General features: G+C 36.1%; 1 protein-coding gene across 1 annotated transcript in view; it reads left to right on the top strand.

The window, feature by feature from the left end:
* Positions 1-17,011, top strand: part of PLPPR4 (phospholipid phosphatase related 4) — a 45,602-nt gene extending 28,591 nt beyond the window's left edge. The window contains exons 3-7 of the mRNA XM_003808459.5: positions 4,168-4,297; positions 6,466-6,661; positions 8,339-8,396; positions 9,159-9,332; positions 13,114-17,011. Of these exons, the coding sequence (XP_003808507.3) occupies positions 4,168-4,297; positions 6,466-6,661; positions 8,339-8,396; positions 9,159-9,332; positions 13,114-14,439 (1,884 nt within the window). The 3' untranslated portion in view covers positions 14,440-17,011. The remainder of the gene's footprint in view (positions 1-4,167; positions 4,298-6,465; positions 6,662-8,338; positions 8,397-9,158; positions 9,333-13,113) is intronic.
* The last annotated feature ends 2,039 nt before the right edge of the window (positions 17,012-19,050 follow it).

The following is a 19,050-nucleotide window of genomic DNA, read 5'->3' as shown; positions in this document are numbered from 1 at the left end:
ACTAGGGGACTATTTACACTTCAGGATCCCTGATTTCCCTATATCACTTCAGGATACTCCAAGATGACAGCAATTCTTTCCTACCGCACTGGTTTTATAGGTTTTAGGTAACCAACTGGATGGTGAGACAGATTTGACTTTGCTGACATCAAACACTTTGTCACAGCTTTCTCTCCAAACATATACTATACTTCTAGATTTCACTCTACTTTCATTTTTTTTTCTTGGTTTTGAAGGCCTTCTCCCCAAACATACATTTTCTCAGCAGTGATCCTCCAGTGTCTGCAGTCATCTTGTTCTAGAACCATAATTCTATCTCGAATCTTCCTACATATACAGCTATGCTAACTCCTTTCCCTCTCTCTTCCTGAAAGTAAAAATAACAGGCTCTAATTTCTGACTTCAAGGATGCCAGTTTCTTTTCTATCTTCAGGGTGGCATAAGCCTGTTCCAAAAATGGGGTCATGAGAAGGGGTAGGGAGGTAAGCAGAACTCTCCGTTTGGGAATGAGCGTCCAAAAGGACTTGTGTGAGGAGAGCTGACACCCGCCACGTGGAGTGGGAGGAAGGCAAAGCAAAACAAAAGGCCTCGCTTCAGCCAGATTCTCCAAAAGGACCTTCATATGAATAAAAAGATCGGCTGATTTGTATGCAGGAATTTAAATATGAATCATTCAGTATTTGCTTCCCAGATTTTTTTAATGCTTTGAGAGAAGTTTAAAAATAACTTGTCTTCGTGATGTTATACATGGAAGTGGAAAAATGTATTTCATTTATGTGAAATGTATATTTTTATTTTTCTGAAATTGCCCTTAAATTGAAAAATTTATTCCTTAATATTCAATTTTCATTTACTTTAGAGTGATAAAACAAGCATTCTGTTTTCGGTTCTTTGGAGATTATTTCTCAGAGAAAACAAGAAAGACTATTTGGGTTTATCACAAATCTTCATGAAGTCTATGTGAACAGAAAAAAAAGGGCGCTTTTTCTTCCTGGAAATACAATTTTATTACACATTGTTAAAGAATTAATATATCTAATTTTATAGAAGAATTCCATCAGAATTTAATTCTAGCTCCTGGAATAGCCTTAGCTTTAAAAGGCTACACAATCAATATGCAGAATATTAGACATGTTAGGGCTTCCAAAAAACATTCATTGAAAATTGAAACATTGAAGATACTATGATGAATACTATAATAATTTTTGTTGTTTTGTTTTACAAGAAAGACTTTTTGGACTGTGAGTTCTCCCTATGATGACTGTTCCATGGCTAGGGTCCTTATAGTACTAAGAAATATATTTCCTCTCAAAATCTCCCCTGAAGTAGTCATTATAATATCTCCTCCCAAAACCTGTCCACAACAACAACAAATTGCGTCCTTTTCAGGGTTGGGTACAGCACAAAACAGAGATTGTGAAAAGATACTTGTTGTAAACTGTTTTCTGTTTACAAATGCAACAGCAACAAATAATTTTCTTATCAGAACCTAAATTCTGACACCATACCTCAGTACAACACTGTGCCATTCAAAAAAAAAAAAGGAGAAATAAGCTGGGCATTTGGAAACGTACTGGGAAACATCTCCCTATACCCTGAGGAGACCTATCTTTATGCCAAATTGAATTATTTTGAAAACTCGTGAATGACATTAGCTGAGGTTAAGTGACAGAAGTGAGTGTGAGGAGAAAATTAATGTCCTGTTTAATGAAAGGGATGGTTGGGTGATGTCAGAATACTGACAAGAAACCTCTATCCATATTACATGGTCTAGACAAATAAGTATTGATGCATTTTCTTTGCATATGAGTTTTGAACATATTCAAACAACTAAAATAAAACTCTTGGCCGGGCGCGATGGCTCATGCCTGTAATCCCAGCACTTTAGGAGGCAGAGGCAGGTGGATCACTTGAGGTCAGGAGTTTGAGACCAGCCTGGACAACGAGGTGAAACCCTGTCTCTACTAAAAATACAAAAATCAGCCAACCTTGGTGGTGCATGCCTGTATTCCCAGCTACTTGGGAGGCTGAGGCGGGAGAATGGCTTGAACCCAGGAGGCGGAGGTTGCAGTGAGCCAAGATCACACCATTGCACTCCAGCCTGGCCTGCAGAGCAAGACTCAGTCTCAAAAAAAAAAAAAAAACTCCTGAAATCTCAAGGTCTCAAGCTCATTTGAGATAATGACTATTGTATTGTATGACAAAACACACTTTTCTATACAGATAAATTCTTATGTAATTCAACACTCATGGACAAGATGTGAATCATTACAAATATAATTATACAGAGAGAAAAAAATTATTCACAGAATTTTTATTGAAGAAGTGAAGGTGAAATTAACCTCTTTTAGCTGAATACAATACATTTCAAGAATAAGTGGTTAATTTTCTGGAAATGATGAATTTGAGGTAGCAGTTATATTATTCTGTGTAATTGTTGTACTATGTTGTATCTGTCTACACAGAGTACAGAACCTATTGAATTTCTATGTCTAACTTGAAGTGTTAATGTAGGACTATATTTTTCAAAAAGTATAAATGGTTAACTCAGCATCCAATGGTTTGAAATGAATTACTTTTGATTATTTCTATAATGATTGATCTTAAAATAGTTTATTATGCCACATGATTTTCACACATATGGTTATAGGTAGAGTTCTACTATGATAATTACTCTTTAAATTTTTAATACAAAGTAAGATTCTTTATAATTAAACATGTACCATATTCCCTACAGAAGTAAATATAGCAATTTAAGCATTCAAAGCAGAAGGCCATAGGCTTGCTGTCATTAGATTTTTTTTAAAAACTATAATTTTGAACACTTCATAAAATAAATGTTAAGCTAGTAATGACAACTGAGAGGTTTTCTATGGAAAACCTGTTTCAGTCCAAATCAGGGTTATAGTATTTACAGTGACATGATTAGTTGTATTTAACAGACTGTTAGTATCTCATTTAAGAGACTGTTTGTATCTCATTAATTGTACTTTCCTCAGCTCCACGCATTTATAGCAAATCAATATTTAATTTCACAACAATCTTTTAGGCACAATTATCTCAAATATTTGAAAGACTTTTTCATGAATAAAATGGATAATTTTAAATCTTGCTTCTGTTGTACAGAATAATTGACAACCCAACGGCCTAAGGTAGTTAGCAAATGTGAGTCCCACAGTAAAAGTCAAAAATGCAATTCTCACCGTGCCAGGCACTGTGCTTGACAAGTGAAGGTGAAAGGTAAATAAGAAATGGTTCTTCCCTCAGAGGGCCTTAGTCTAGTGAGAGACAGCCAAATGAACAATTTCATAAAGCTATGCTAGAAGGAAGGATAAGATGCTAAGGGAGCCACATAGACGGAGATGTGATTCAATTTAGGGTACAGTAAGAGGTTTCAAAGAAAACTTACTGAGGGAAATCATGCCTAAATCATACTGAGTTCCTTCATTAATCTCACAGGTCCTAAAATCCTGCAGCAAAGTGCCATGTTCCTTATCTTAGGAGAGTCCTCTTGATACTACTGTATGACATTGTGAATACATTGTTTAGACGTCTATATCTAGGAAATACTACCCTTCTGACCTAGATTCTCTTGTAATCTTCATTCTCTGATAAGATAGCCACTAGCCACCTGTGGCCACTTCATTTTATATTTAAGTGTATTTAATTTTTAAATAATTAATACAATGGCATAAGATTAAAAATTCAGCTACTCATTTGCAGTAGCTATATTTCAAGTGATCAATACCCACATATGGGTAGTGGCTACTGTACTGGACAGTGCAAAGTATAGTTCCATCATTGCAGAAATATTTATGGGACAGCTATGCTATAGAAAGCACCTTTCTACACTCACATACTTTTCATGGATTGATCCTTCTGCTCAATCCCAAATTGGTTTATGGACCTAATCTGCTGGTAAAATGTTCCAGTACATGAGAGTCCAGAAGACCCTACAAAATCTCATTACAGTGGCCTGATTACTTACTTCTCACTGCTTGATCAAATTCTCAGAAGAAATTGCTGTGCCTCTACAGCTTTTAAGAAAATTTACATCTTTACTTTATTGAATTGATATGTTAAAAAGTGATATATAATTCCTTTATACCTGTTGGCTTAATAGGTATTCCAACATGCCTCTTCCTGAATACACTTCTATCTTTGCAGATTATGGTAGGAGAAGGAATTCTCTACTGTTGCCTCTCCAAAAGAAGAAATGGGGTCGGACTAGAGCCCAACATTAATGCTGGAGGCTGCAACTTCAATTCCTTCCTCAGACGAGCTGTCAGATTCGTTGGTGGGTGTGGGGAACCACAAAGAAAAGAAATGGTTTTTTTTTCAAATTGAAATGTTATATTTAATTATAGATATTAAGTCTCGTACGCTATAATTTAGATGTATAATTTCAGTACATGATGAGTTTTATATTGTACAAGAAACTGTTAAAACACCAAAATTTGGGTTTTGTATCTGAAATGTGTTTTTTACAGTTGTAGCCCTTGTTTTGAGAGCTAATATGCCATGCGTTTCAACTTATTTTTGCCTTAGCTCTGGTTGAAGTATGAATTTATTTTAAAATGGCTTCACTGGATCTGTGGTCAGTTTTTCAAAATGGAGAACAAACGTCAGCAGGCCAGAATGAATAGACAACTCTTCAGAAATTACTTTAGCCACATTAATGATTCCATTTCAATTGTCCTGGAGTGTTTTCATCCAGAAGTTACTACACTTTGAAATGTCACTATTGAGTACTGCATCATGGCCATTTTTCCTTGGTTGTAGCCCCTAATGTTACCTTTCATCTTTTATGAGACCTATAGAAAATCTATAGACCTGGCTACCAGCATCTGAATCAAACCGGTTTTCAAACCTTCATCTCTTCTGCTTAGCATTGGACCATCCTAATGTTGTTCCAGTCATAGGTCTTTTTTTTTTTTTAATATAGTTGAACAGTCACACACAATACATCACACTAACCTGAATGTTTTCTATTCATTCCCAATAAGTCCGCATAAAGTTATTTTTATCTGTAACATGTAAGCTCAAAATAATTGATGGCTTTGCTTAATCCCTAGTAGATAATTATACACAAATTTCTTTCCCACAAGAGGAAAAATCAGGTCTAACTCATGCCCCAGACTCTGCTCCACTAAGCATTTTCTTACCATCACATTGAGATGATAAGAAAACAATAGACAGCTTAACAGCGTCGCAAACTCAGGCAAGGAAATAAAACTCCAGGACATGTAGCTGCACACAGAGAAAATATTCCCTAATGTAACAAAATACTCTGGACAAAGGGCCACATACCCTCTCTCGACTGGAAGGATGATCCATTCTACCCTAGAGAACAATGTTCCAGAGCCTGCATCAGCGACAGGTCTAGAAAGTCCATTATCCAAAGGAAAAAGTAAGTCTTTGCATGCTTCTAGGAATTAGAATGTAGAAATAAAGTTTCTGTGTCATGAATCCCAGGTGTGTGGGTGGAGAAGCAATTGGAGGAATGGTGGTTAGGTGACAGTAAGCAGTGAAGAAAAATGCAAAACAGGGTAATGTGCAAGCCAGCACTCTTGGTCTGGAGGCGGTGACTGAAGAATTACCCTGGTCCTCTCATAATGATTTCTATGAGCAACTCATGAATCAGAATGCAAGCTGTCAAGTCAGAATGAATCTAGGGTGACAAGAAAACCTAGAGTGAGAAAGTTCCAGAACACGTGCCTGTGAGCAGAGAGCTGGACTCCCAAAGATAAGGCCAAGCAAACAACTTCAAGCAGGCATGGAGTTTGCATGTACAAGTGCAAGGATTTTTTTATTTCATGGTTTAAAATTGGTCCTAGGAAAGACAGAAAAAATAATTTGGACCAAGATATGTAAGAACATCGTGTCCAAATTCCAAACACACACGTGGGCTCCCCACATTCGTGTACCTAGGATACGATTGTCATTTCCACGTTAGGGCCTGTCTGACTTCTTCTCTGTTTTAATTAGCATTCCTAGTATGATCACAGCTTGAAGAGAATTAGAATGGATTCTGTAGGGTGTGAAAACTGTGGCTAGTGTTAGAGACCATCAGGGAGAAATAACCCTGGCAACTTAAAAATGCTAAGCAAATTAAAACTACTTTAAATTTTTCTTCATTCCACACATGTCGTCGCTCTCAAATCATACCTTAGCATGCTCCAAGCGTCTTGACAAGTGACTTACAGTTAATGTTAAGAATTGGCACTTTATCACCAAATTAACAAAAGTGCCTAAAGTTACTACTTTGGAGATACTCATTGCCTTTATTTTGGACTTAAGTATCTGTTTAGAAGTTTAGGAATTTTCTATACTGTCTTCTTGAAATCAACTTAGAGAAAATGAACACAATAGATTTTAAGATCTTAATTCACTAATGTTTAATGAATATGTTTGATGCTGACACAACCACCAACTTGGTAACAATTTCTTTCATTTTGCCTATAGGTGTTCATGTATTTGGATTATGCTCTACAGCTCTCATTACAGATATCATACAGCTGTCCACAGGATATCAAGCACCTTACTTTCTGACTGTGTGCAAACCAAACTATACCTCTCTGAATGTATCTTGCAAAGAAAATTCCTACATTGTGGAAGATATTTGCTCAGGATCTGACCTCACAGTTATCAACAGTGGCAGGTTAGAAACAGATCTAAAAACACTCTGCATCATTGTTTTCATTATTCAATTGCTGCTTGGAGTATCACTTTAAGCATGCCTCTTTCAATCATAATGATTTTGTTTTTATTTTTCTTTTCAATTCAATGACCTCTTCAATTACTAAACCATAGAAACTCAATGGGGGCTTATTCCAAATTCTTCTCTATGTCTCCAAATTTCAGCCTCACATTTTTGCTACTAGTCCCTATTTCACCAAACTCCACCATGTTTTGTGATCAATCCTATACTCATTATGGTTTTAGGTTACTATAAATGGTTTATTTCAGAATATTTACAGTCAGTCATGGCTGGCAGTCAATATAACTCTTGTACTGGTTTAAAAACTAAACACATATGAAAGTTACATCTCCATTATATGTTCTATAAAAAAAATGTGAATTTTCCTTTTTGTAAAGTTTGAGAAGGGGTAACATCTAGGATTGCATGTTTTCTTTGAATCAGATCTAACTCATGCCCCAGACTCTGTGCCATAAGTTCATTCATTCTTTGAATGAACCTGGGTGTGCATAGCTTCTAGCCTTACATGTCAGAAAACAAAGGAAACTCAAGAAATTACCAATGCATTAAATTTCTTAATAAATAAAGCAAAAATAAACTTACATGACAAGAGATAGTAGTTTACAGGCTCAAAAGAAATAAATTGCAGAGGGATAAGGGCCAATCGATTATTGAAAGAATTGAATTTTCCATTCAATAAGTTCCCAAATATTGACTAAAGAGTCAAAAATAAGTTAATAGGTACATCTGAATAATTAAAGCCTGATGTTATGTGATTATACACATTAAGGTTCTCATGTATCATTCAATAATTTTGGACCTACAGTCAAGACCTATGTCCTCTATTTTTTTCTCAGTCCTATTACATTAACTTATCTCTATTGAATGGGGATCTTGTTTATCATGGTACCAAATAATTAGGAAGGCACTAATTTAAGTGAATTTTATTTTTTCTAATTTTTTAATTCATTGAAACAAAGCTCTATTCTTCTTTTGCCTGCCTTTTTCAGAGTCTCTTCACTATCTTTGCCTGCTCTTTAAACTGTCTAAATTAGATAATCTATAATTCTTGAGATGAAATTATTGTAAAGTGTACTAAATTTTGTTAATTTTGTAGAGAAACATTTTGTTAAAATTAGACTTTTCTTATGCTTTCTAGAGTATTAACAAAACACACTTAGATCCAATGCCATGAGAAAATAACTTCATTTTTTAAAATTTTTATGTAAATAAAACAATGTGTTTAGGAGCATAGAAAAAGTTTAAAGCTTTAAACCCCTAGGTTTTATGAGCTGTTACTTAGAACTGGTATAATTCTTACACCAAAGAACAATGATGTTTTCCAATCCATTTGTACTTTCAACCATCCTTCTAGTGATGTAATGAAGTGGCCCCTTGCCAAGCTAGCAGTTTTTTATACTGGAAACTACATCACTACTATTTGTTAATATTAATGGTGATTAGCAGCATTTATTTTATCACTAAGGTCTTTCACCAGAAAGCTGGACATAAGGTAAAATTATTGCTTATTGCCTTGTGACTTTTAAGTTGAACATTTTAACCACTCAGTGTCTTTGAGATGATTGTTAGCAGTGTATCTGAACTACAAGGCATAATTTGACTATCTTCTTTTGGCAGAAAGTCCTTCCCTTCTCAACATGCAACCCTTGCTGCCTTTGCAGCTGTGTATGTTTCGGTAAGTAACTGGTTCTTTTTTGTTAAGTTGTGTTCTACAGAAAATCTGAGGAATGAATGTTGTCTCCAGGTGACTAATTAGATGATATAGCCGTGTGATAACAGAATGGTAAATTTAGCGCTGCAGCCTTTCAGTACAATGGCATCCAAAGCAGAAATCAAACACTACTATAAAAAATAGTACAGTAAAAGAATTTTTCTATACAGTTATAATAGTATTTATTTATTCTGGTATCCCTTTAATATTATACTTCATAGGAGGATATTGTGAATTATAGGAAGTTACAAAACTTGAAAGAATCACAATAAGTACCCACAAAGACATACAACGTGCACACACACACACACACACACACACATATGCTACTTTAGTATTTCTGTAACAATAAGTTTTAGGTCAGTGTAAATTTAGAAATGTTGTACAATGAATAGTCATTTTATCTAATTTGTACAATAGTCCGTGAAGTCTTTCCTGAGAAAAATGAGCGAAATTATATGACAAGTAACATGGAGACTAAACAGTTAAATGGTTAACTCTACTGTTTTGGTATTTTTCCAACTTTCATGTAATTAGTTTGTTACTTATTTGATAAATTTCATCAAGCATATCCCTTCTTGGCAGGTACAGAACATAGCCATAGGAAGAGGGGGTGAAACAGTAAAACTGAAGTCAATTGTATCAGACTTTTAACTTTTATTTGATTATAATTTACTAATAAAATGGCCTTTCTAACATACTTAACCCACTTCTTCCATTTTTAAGATGTACTTCAATTCCACATTAACGGATTCCTCTAAGCTTCTGAAACCTCTCTTGGTCTTCACATTTATCATCTGTGGAATAATCTGCGGGCTAACACGGATAACTCAGTATAAGAACCACCCAGTTGATGTCTATTGTGGCTTTTTAATAGGAGGAGGAATTGCACTGTACTTGGTAAATAAGTTACTATTATCTTATAAGCCAAAGTTTAAAATGGAAAACATGCATAGAATATTTTGCACTATAATAGCTTCCTTGCAATATATTTTATATTAATGAGAAAATCTCTGGCCGCATCTCCATTCTATGCCAAAACACATATCCCACTTTCAACAAAATCATTTATTGAACTCTTACTATGAGCCAGAAATTGTAATTTTAGAATGATTTCTGAATTTTGTCTTTATGCCAACCAAACAGGAGGTGGGCAGGGACTACTATTACTAGTATAATTATAATGCTACAGATGAGGAAAGTGATTATTGCCAAAAGTAAGGTTAGTGAAAGCAAAAGTTTAGTTAAAGGTTATATAACTTGCCCCACACCACAAATTTAGCACCTGAATGTAACTGTGATCCAACTAATACTGACTTCTTTAACACTACTCTTTTTTCAAGCCTGGTCTCCCTCTAAGGGAAATATCCTCAGCATAAGGAAACTGAGATTGTCCATTTCATTTTGTCATGCATGCATGCATTCATGCATTTTACATTTATTCAATATCTATTCCGTGCCAGGGATTATACTGAACATTGTAACACTGAGAAATGAGATGTATTCTTTTTTATTATTATTATTATTATTATACTTTAAGTTTTAGGGTACATGTGCACAATGTGCAGGTTAGTTACATATGTATACATGTGTCATGCTGGTGTGCTGCACCCATTAACTTGTCATTTAGCATTAGGTATATCTCCTAAAGCTATCCCTCCCCCCTCCCCCCACCCCACAACAGTCTCCAGAGTGTGATGTTCCCCTTCCTGTGTCCATGTGATCTCATTGTTCAATTCCCATCTATGAGTGAGAACATGTGGTGTTTGGTTTTTTGTCTTTGTGATAGTTTACTGAGAATGATGATTTCCAATTTCATCCATGTCCCTACAAAGGACATGAACTCATCATTTTTTATGGCTGCATAGCATTCCATGGTGTATATGTGCCACATTTTCTTAATCCAGTCTATCATTGTTGGACATTTGGGTTGGTTCCAAGTCTTTGCTATTGAGATGTATTCTTCAGAAGTTTACAATGTAAAGACTAACATAAATATAAATGGTTACAACATGTTGAACGATATAACAGGGTATGAACAAAGTATTTTAGGAATAGCAAACTGCCTGAGGAAGTTAGAAAAGACGTCACAAAAGTGATGTGTATGTGTGTAGCTGTTGTTGTTGTTTTTAATGGGAGTTCCATGGGGTAAAGAAAGAAGGGAGGGCATTCAAGAAGAAGAAACTACATATGCAAAGAGACAGGCATCTGAAAGAGCAAGTGGAAGTGGAAGGTGGGGGAACAGGAGGAATGAGACATAATGGCCAGGTTTCCAGCATGGAACACTGGACAGATGATGACTTCATTAGCAGACCAGGTAAATGACAGATGAAGCAGATTTGTGGGGTAAAGGGAGTTGAGGGGATCAACTGAATCAATAAGCAGTTAAGTAGTTGCTTCTGGAATTCAAAAGAGCAATCAGTATTGGAGAAGGATATTTAATGGAAGTACCATTGTAGTTACTACGGGTATATAAAACTGCCAGGTCATAAAAATAAAAGGTAGCCAGGGAATACCAATAAACAAGTGACATGCGGAGGAAAAGGCAATAATGAAAGAAACTGAGAAGAGCTGACAGAAGTAAAAATAAATTATCTGTAGCTACAGTTCTCAATCATGTGGTCTTAGTGCCCTTGGAAAGGCATTACAAGAAAATGATTACCAAAATACAGGTAAAGTACTGAAGTGTACTATAATTTTATCAGTTTTTTTATTTTCATAAACAGGCACAGTCAAGATTGTCACTTTAAAAGTTATTCTTACTCGCATGCATTCTTCACTGCAGGAGAAAGGGATCAAATTAAAGTTGGTGTGCCAGGAATTGTGCATAAGCCTGGGTTGCCCATGGGAGTGTTAGTTGGCAATGTGCATTGCAGAAGAAATAAAGGAGACTGGAAATGCCACTCTCTAGTTTATGTATTGCTTTTTGCATGTGTGTCATTTCATGATGTCCTGGAATTAGCATGGGATTTATAGCACAAAGGATTTGGTTATGAATCCAAATTTTCCTCCACTTAGCCAAGTTACACAGCTTCTCAGAAGCCTGTTTCTTCACCTACAAAATAAAGATACTAACTCTCTGTCCCATGTCATAACAAGAATTAAACAACTACAGACATGTGTCACATAATGATATTTTGGTCAACCACGGACCCCATATATAATACCATGGTGATCCCATAAGATTAGAGTACTGAATTTTTTCTATATGTTTTCTATATTTAGATATGCAAGTGCTTACCATTGTGTTACAATTCCCTGGAGTATTCAGTATAGTAACACACTGTAGGATTTTGTAGCCTAGGAGCAATAGGCTGTACCATAGAGCCTAGGTGTGTGGGAAGCTATACCATCTAGATTTGTGTAAGTGAACTTTATGATGTTCACACAATGACAAAATCACCTGTCAATGCATTTCTTAGAATGTATCCCTGTCATTAAATGACACATGGCTGTACTTGTATGGAGAGCTTATAGTTTAGTGGAGGATCTTCCCCAACTTACAAATTTAAGTACAATTATTAATAGAACATGAGTTAGGGATTGCTCATTCTGGTGAGAGCATAGACAGATATTTAGAAGAAGGTTTCAACCAGGAATTAAAATACTTGAAGAGGCAGGAGCTTGGCTTTATTTCATTTCTGTCTGCACTCTTGCCCTGAAATTGGAAAATTTTCAGTTCTAAGCCAATGCTTTGTTCATTGTTAAGCATTCTATAAAATGTTAAATCAATATTTTTTTGTTTTGAACTTGAATAGTAGACAGTGGTTACCGCCTTTTGAAATTAGCACACAAACAGGTGTCTGCTGCTTGATTTTTTATCTCTAATACCAAGTATCTCAAAAACTGAAAGTCCAGCAGGAATTAGATCTTCTATGTGCCAAAAGGGTAATGATTTTGAGTCTGAACTTTAGCCTTTTTCCAAATTTTTGCTTCCCAAATCTAAAACAAACAAAAAAAGATACACTGTGTATGAAGACAAAATTAAATAAAATCTGGCTCAAATTTAGTGCAATGGTACTAAATTGATCAAATAGTATTTCCCAATTTATGACCAAGTTTAAATCAGGAAAGAATCTAGGTGCCCCAATCTGGCAATGGTTTTTGCCCTGTCTTCCAAGAACACCCTGTACAATGCTGAACACACAAGGCTGTAGTCAGTGTGAGTCGTAATAACATATGTCTCCGACCTTCTTTCAAAACCAGATATCATTTTTTATAAATGATATATTGTTCTATATTTTGTACACTTCTTCTACTTTCCATCATATGATTGAAAATGGAAGGTAAAATAAATCATTTAAGCCATTTGAGATGTCACTCAACAAGAAGTTCCTAAATCCAGAAAAATGAATTGCTTTGAAAAGCAGAAAAAAATGTCCTTATTTCTCTCTTGTCTGCTTTTTCTTCTGAAAATATACACAGGATAAGATAGACAAAAACATCCAGTAGGATGGAGAAAAGAATGGGGTTCACATTGCTGAGCAATTCATGCAGCGATTTATGATATAACTTACAAAGTATTTTCCTGCAAAAATATAGTTTTCATGTTTCATTATTTGTACTAGTCAATGGTGTATAGGAAGTATATACCTATGTATGTACTTCAGTGGGTACTCTAAGGAAACCCTAGTGACTGTCTTCTAGTGCATGATATTTATTGCTTTCTCTCAAACACTAGGGCTTGTACGCTGTGGGGAATTTCCTGCCCAGTGATGAGAGTATGTTTCAGCACAGAGACGCCCTCAGGTCTCTGACAGACCTCAATCAAGATCCCAACCGACTTTTATCTGCTAAAAATGGTAGCAGCAGTGATGGAATTGCTCATACAGAAGGCATCCTCAACCGAAACCACAGAGATGCTAGCTCTTTGACAAATCTCAAAAGAGCAAATGCTGATGTGGAAATCATTACTCCACGGAGCCCCATGGGGAAGGAGAACATGGTTACCTTCAGCAATACCTTGCCGCGAGCCAATACCCCATCTGTAGAAGACCCTGTCAGAAGAAATGCGAGCATTCATGCCTCTATGGATTCCGCTCGATCAAAGCAGCTCCTCACCCAGTGGAAGAATAAGAATGAAAGTCGAAAGTTGTCCTTGCAAGTTATAGAGCCTGAGCCTGGACAGTCACCACCCAGATCCATAGAAATGAGGTCAAGCTCAGAGCCATCGAGGGTAGGGGTGAATGGAGACCACCATGGTCCTGGCAATCAGTACCTCAAAATCCAGCCTGGCGCTGTCCCCGGGTGTAACAACAGCATGCCTGGAGGGCCAAGAGTGTCCATTCAGTCCCGTCCTGGGTCCTCACAGTTGGTGCACATCCCTGAGGAGACTCAGGAAAACATAAGCACCTCCCCCAAAAGCAGCTCTGCTCGGGCCAAGTGGTTAAAAGCTGCTGAAAAGACTGTGGCCTGTAACAGAAGCAACAGCCAGCCCCGAATCATGCAAGTCATAGCCATGTCCAAGCAGCAGGGTGTCCTCCAAAGCAGCCCCAAGAACACTGAAGGCAGCACGGTCTCCTGCACTGGCTCCATCCGCTATAAAACCTTGACAGACCATGAGCCCAGTGGGATAGTGAGGGTTGAGGCTCACCCAGAGAACAACAGGCCCATCATACAGATCCCATCCACTGAAGGTGAAGGCAGTGGCTCCTGGAAGTGGAAAGCCCCTGAAAAGGGCAGCCTTCGCCAAACTTACGAGCTCAACGATCTCAACAGGGACTCAGAAAGCTGTGAGTCTCTGAAAGACAGCTTTGGTTCTGGAGATCGCAAGAGAAGCAACATTGATAGCAATGAGCATCACCACCACGGAATTACCACCATCCGCGTCACCCCAGTAGAGGGCAGCGAAATTGGCTCAGAGACGCTGTCCATTTCTTCTTCCCGCGACTCCACCCTGCGGAGAAAGGGCAACATCATTCTAATCCCTGAAAGAAGCAACAGCCCCGAAAACACTAGAAATATCTTCTACAAAGGAACCTCCCCCACACGGGCTTATAAGGATTGAGTGATGTCCATTCCATCATTAGGGCTACTCCCAAAAGACCATATGTTGATTCTACCTGTGTTCTGTTCCAGCGAATTGGGAAGTCTCACCAAGCTAGATTGTCTACCATCAGCCCAGAACTCTGTAACTTTTCAGAACTGCTATACTCAAACTTGTAGATCTCACATCAAGGAGAGGGAAAAGCACAATGCAAGAACCTAACTAACGTGATGATATGAAGAGTTTTCTTAAGACCTGTCGTCAAACTTAAAAGGTTTTGCAGAGGGCAGTATCAAAAGAAAGTGGTTTTCTTCAAATGTATACTATTTTACTTCCTGAATGTGCCAACTTTGGGGATTTTTCTTTATAGTGAGCTGTGGGAACCCAGAACACACACGTTTTCCCTACAGCAGAGGCCATGCAGTATTATATATTCATTTTGCAGAATCTGCACCTACAGCTCAATACGGGTGGTGCTGATTATTATAGTACATATACCATGTAAACTCTCAAACTCTATTTAGCTGTGAAATAGTGGTGTGCAATTCCTTGTTAAAGAAATGCTACTTTATTAAGAAGATGCTGGCTGCTTTGTGTTAGAATAGGACACCCCGCAGCTTCTCTGTAGTGGCTCTGTCACAGTCAAAAAATGAAAAGGTTTTTGTGCGTTTCTTCAAAATTCTGCTTTCTTCAACATCAAAAATTGTGTAGAAATATTTTCAGTGAAAGGGAATAACTAGTACTTTTCTGCATAGTTTTTCTGCTGCTTACTTTTTATTTAAGTATAGGTACTGCTAATGAATCTGTTCTCTTAGTGAGTAAATTTGCATAATTTTATAAATATTATTTTAGAGAATCTTTTGAAATTGTTGTGATCATATTTTGCTTTCTATGGCTTCTCCTTAACTTATTGATTAATTTTTTGAAGTTATAGATATGTTCTCCTATTTTAAAAGCAAAAATAACAATTGACATTCCTTGAGCAAAATATACTGCTGTGAATTTGCAAACAAGAAATCTGAGCCAAAACTTGACATTGTGGGTTACATTGCCAGAAATGTTGGTCAAGTTTGCCCTTAGATGTGTACAACTAGCTGGCATAGGTTGCCATCTTAACAAGTAATCTAAAAGTCCCATTTGGTTCTACATCATTAACTTTTTTTTTCTATATCCTGATGACCAGTAAATTAGAGCCACACTGGTTAAGTTTGACTCGTCTCTAAAACATTTTTGTTAATTGGACAGCAAGAGGAAGAATCTGAAAAAAAATGCATGTTGGTAAGTAAAAGTATCTCACGGTATAAATTAAGAATGACTTTCTTCAAAATATCTGAGTAGGTGCAGTTTTAGTTTAACATGCAAACAACCATTGTTGCTACCTATCCTGAATCAAGCCTTGAGCCTAAATCAAAGCAAACCAATACCATTGATAAGAAGAAGATAAAAACAAAATATTTTGGAGTGTTTTCCAACTTAAAGTATGAAGACATACTCAGTTCTTGGAACTTAGTATTAAACCTTTTTTACGCCATTTCATAAGAATTCCGATATATACTTGATGATTGCCAAGGGGATGAAAGGAAACAACAGAGATGGTTGATCTGATCTTAGCTCACTTTCCAATAACAGAAGGAGTTGTTTACAGATGAATAGTATCACATCATTATCAATTTCCACATGAAAAAGGCGGAGCTTTCTAGAAAAACCAACCTCTAAGGCATTAGGAATTTAGCTGAAACCAGCAGAATTGAAAACTCTGGCAATAAAACATGGACTCAACCATATCCCTTCTGGCAATTTCCTTCTCAGAGAGGGGAGTGGGAATAAAATGTTGCCTTCCCCACTTCTCACCACCACCGCCATCATGACGCTCATACTGGCTTTTGCCTGTTTGTAGAGGGAAGGGTGGGCTGGTTTTAGTACTCTGAAGGACAAAAACAAGCAAACAAAAACCCCTGCTGCAGCATTTCAGGTGCAGTATGATATTTCCTAATCTTTCCTATTTCTTAACAAAAGATTTTAAAGTACTTCTCTTGTCATTGAAGTTTTTTTTCTTTACATAAATATTGATATATTCTTTTTCTACTCAAAGTGCCAAAGGCTACAGTTTTTAATGACTTAACAAATTGTACCACATTGTTAAGGACATATAATGATAGACACTAGAACTCAGACCTCTGCATGTATATTTGATAACATGTCTTTTGTAAAACAAAAATTACAAAAAAATTTGTTTACATTCCACTGGTACCTTAATTTAAAATAAATCAGACTAAAAGGTGGTATCTCTTCTTAGTGTTCTATTTATCTTATTTGCTAATGGGAGCACTTCTTCCTTTGTTAGGCTGTGCTTTACTGATAAAACCAAGTATTGAATAAAGAGAGTTAATTATCTTTTTAAAGTAAATAAAATTATGAAAATATATATAGTATATATAAAGTATTGTGTTTAAAAAAATGTTATGCAATGTTTTCCAAACTGATAAAGTTTGTAAAGTGCTATAAATGTATTTTGTTAAGTACAGATAAAAGCTATTGTGTGGGTATATTGTGCTAAAATCATAGAAATAAAGATTAGATTTCTTCATCAAAATTGGAATACTTTGGTTTTTACTTCAGAGTCTGAATAGATAATAGCTTGGCTTGTAGGAAAATAACTGAGGAAATAAGAAAAAATCAGAATTGATTAAATTCATAATTGTTTAGGAATGGGTTACAACTAAGAAAGAAAAGTTTCTCAATCTATGACATGTTTTCTTATTGTTTAGAATTTTTTTTACGCTTATTAAAGGAGCTCTTTTATACTTTACACATATTTTTGCATATCAATGTTACAGTGTATGAAAAAGAAAATATGAAGGACTTGACTAAGAGTAGTTGATGTACTTATTTTCCCAAACAGTAGAGACCTTTATGTCATCATGGCCATTGGCGTTGCAGCTTTTCTTAAAAGAATGCTTCACCATTAACTCCACGATATTCTTTCAAGCCATTAAGGCTCATTATATTAATTTTACTGCTGATGATTTGTACATCTCACTGGAAGGTATTAGCACAAGTTTTTAGACCACAACCAGAACTTAGGATTTACTCAAATGGTCCTAAGGAGTTTGTTGAATGATATGTGAAGTTACAAACATCCAGTAATGCCACCAAGTTCATGTAGCTGTCCAATTGCAACAAAGTTCATACATACCAGGCAACAACATCACAATCACTACCTGGCCAACAGCCAATGTAAGATACTATTGATTGTAGGAAACACCCTGGTTTTAGAGAAGTTAACATGTGAAAAAACAATATGTATCTTATATAATGGGTGAAATACAGTTTCTCTAGGTCTTTAAATTAAACTTCTCTAGGTCTTGATTTTTTCATTTCTAAAATGGAGACATTCAGCCATATTTCCCTTCTAAAGGATGTCCTAAAGTTCTCAATTTCTATGGATTATCATTATGTATTTTATCCAATGAGCAAAAACTGGTAAGAAAATAGGAAATAACCTGATGATCTAAAATAACTAACTAATTAGTATTGCCATCTTTGACTACAAGGTTAATAGAAGCAAGCCAACTGGGGCTGCTGAAAGCCTACATCAACTATTTCACCACATAACATATCAAAACAGGTGACCTGTATACGTATACCCCTAGTCCTAGTACCTTTCTCATGAGGCAACAGTTGAGTAGATTCTTGGTTATTATACACCTAGGAAGCTATCATTAAGGGCCCTGCTATTTCTGTCTTTTATAGGTCAAGTCTTTACTTGATCTCTATGGGTAATTTCATATTACAGGTCAAAGGGAAAATGAATATGTATGCATGATTCAGAGAGTAATGTAATTAATATAAATGAAAAAATCAAAATGAATTAAGATGATTTAATCTAAAAAAACAACAACCATGACTTGGAAAATTGTCAAAGGCCTGTCTGTGATTGGATATTTCATTTCCTCTGCATAAATATGTTTCTGCCTTTATTCTGTAAGAAGATTCTAAAATGCCCTAGGATCAAATATTCCCATTTGAAGAAAGCATATATTTCAGTAATAGTATATAGATTGCAAGTAAGATCTATTTATAGAAGATCCCCATTGACGATGCTTTCAAGTTGAAAGAACATTTAGATAAGCCATTTGATATAGAAGTGACTTTTATTTCACTGTCAAAACAATTGTCAGCCAAAGAAAGTTCCTAATTTTGTGTATTTGTGCACCACAGTAAATGACAAGTGAAACTATAGTTCTGCCACCAATTCTACTTCACGAACTTGAATGCCCTTTTCATCTCCTTTACTCCCCTACCTTAAGATTCTGTCATTGCCTATGAGAAAAATGTATCTAAATTCTAAAGTTACATTTTCAAAATGGTACAACTGACCATTAGATAAATGAGTTTGAAGAAGAGAAAATATGAAAATTGCATTTGTATAAAATCTCATTTTCTATTTATCACTTTGTATGCCTGGCTACTTCCTTATAAGAATGAGAGAAAGGAAGTCAAGGATAAGCCTCTTTGTCTTTAAAAAGATGACATAAGGCCAGGCATGGTGGCTCACGCCTGCAATCCCAGCACTTTGGGAGGCCAAGGCAGGCGGATCACCTGAGGTCAGGAGTTCAAGACCAATGTGGT

This window comes from Pan paniscus, chromosome 1, assembly GCF_029289425.2.
Source record: "Pan paniscus chromosome 1, NHGRI_mPanPan1-v2.0_pri, whole genome shotgun sequence".
NCBI lineage: Eukaryota > Metazoa > Chordata > Mammalia > Primates > Hominidae > Pan > Pan paniscus.
The sequence above is the reverse complement of the archived record's forward strand: the minus strand, read 5'-3'. Positions and strand labels throughout refer to the sequence as shown.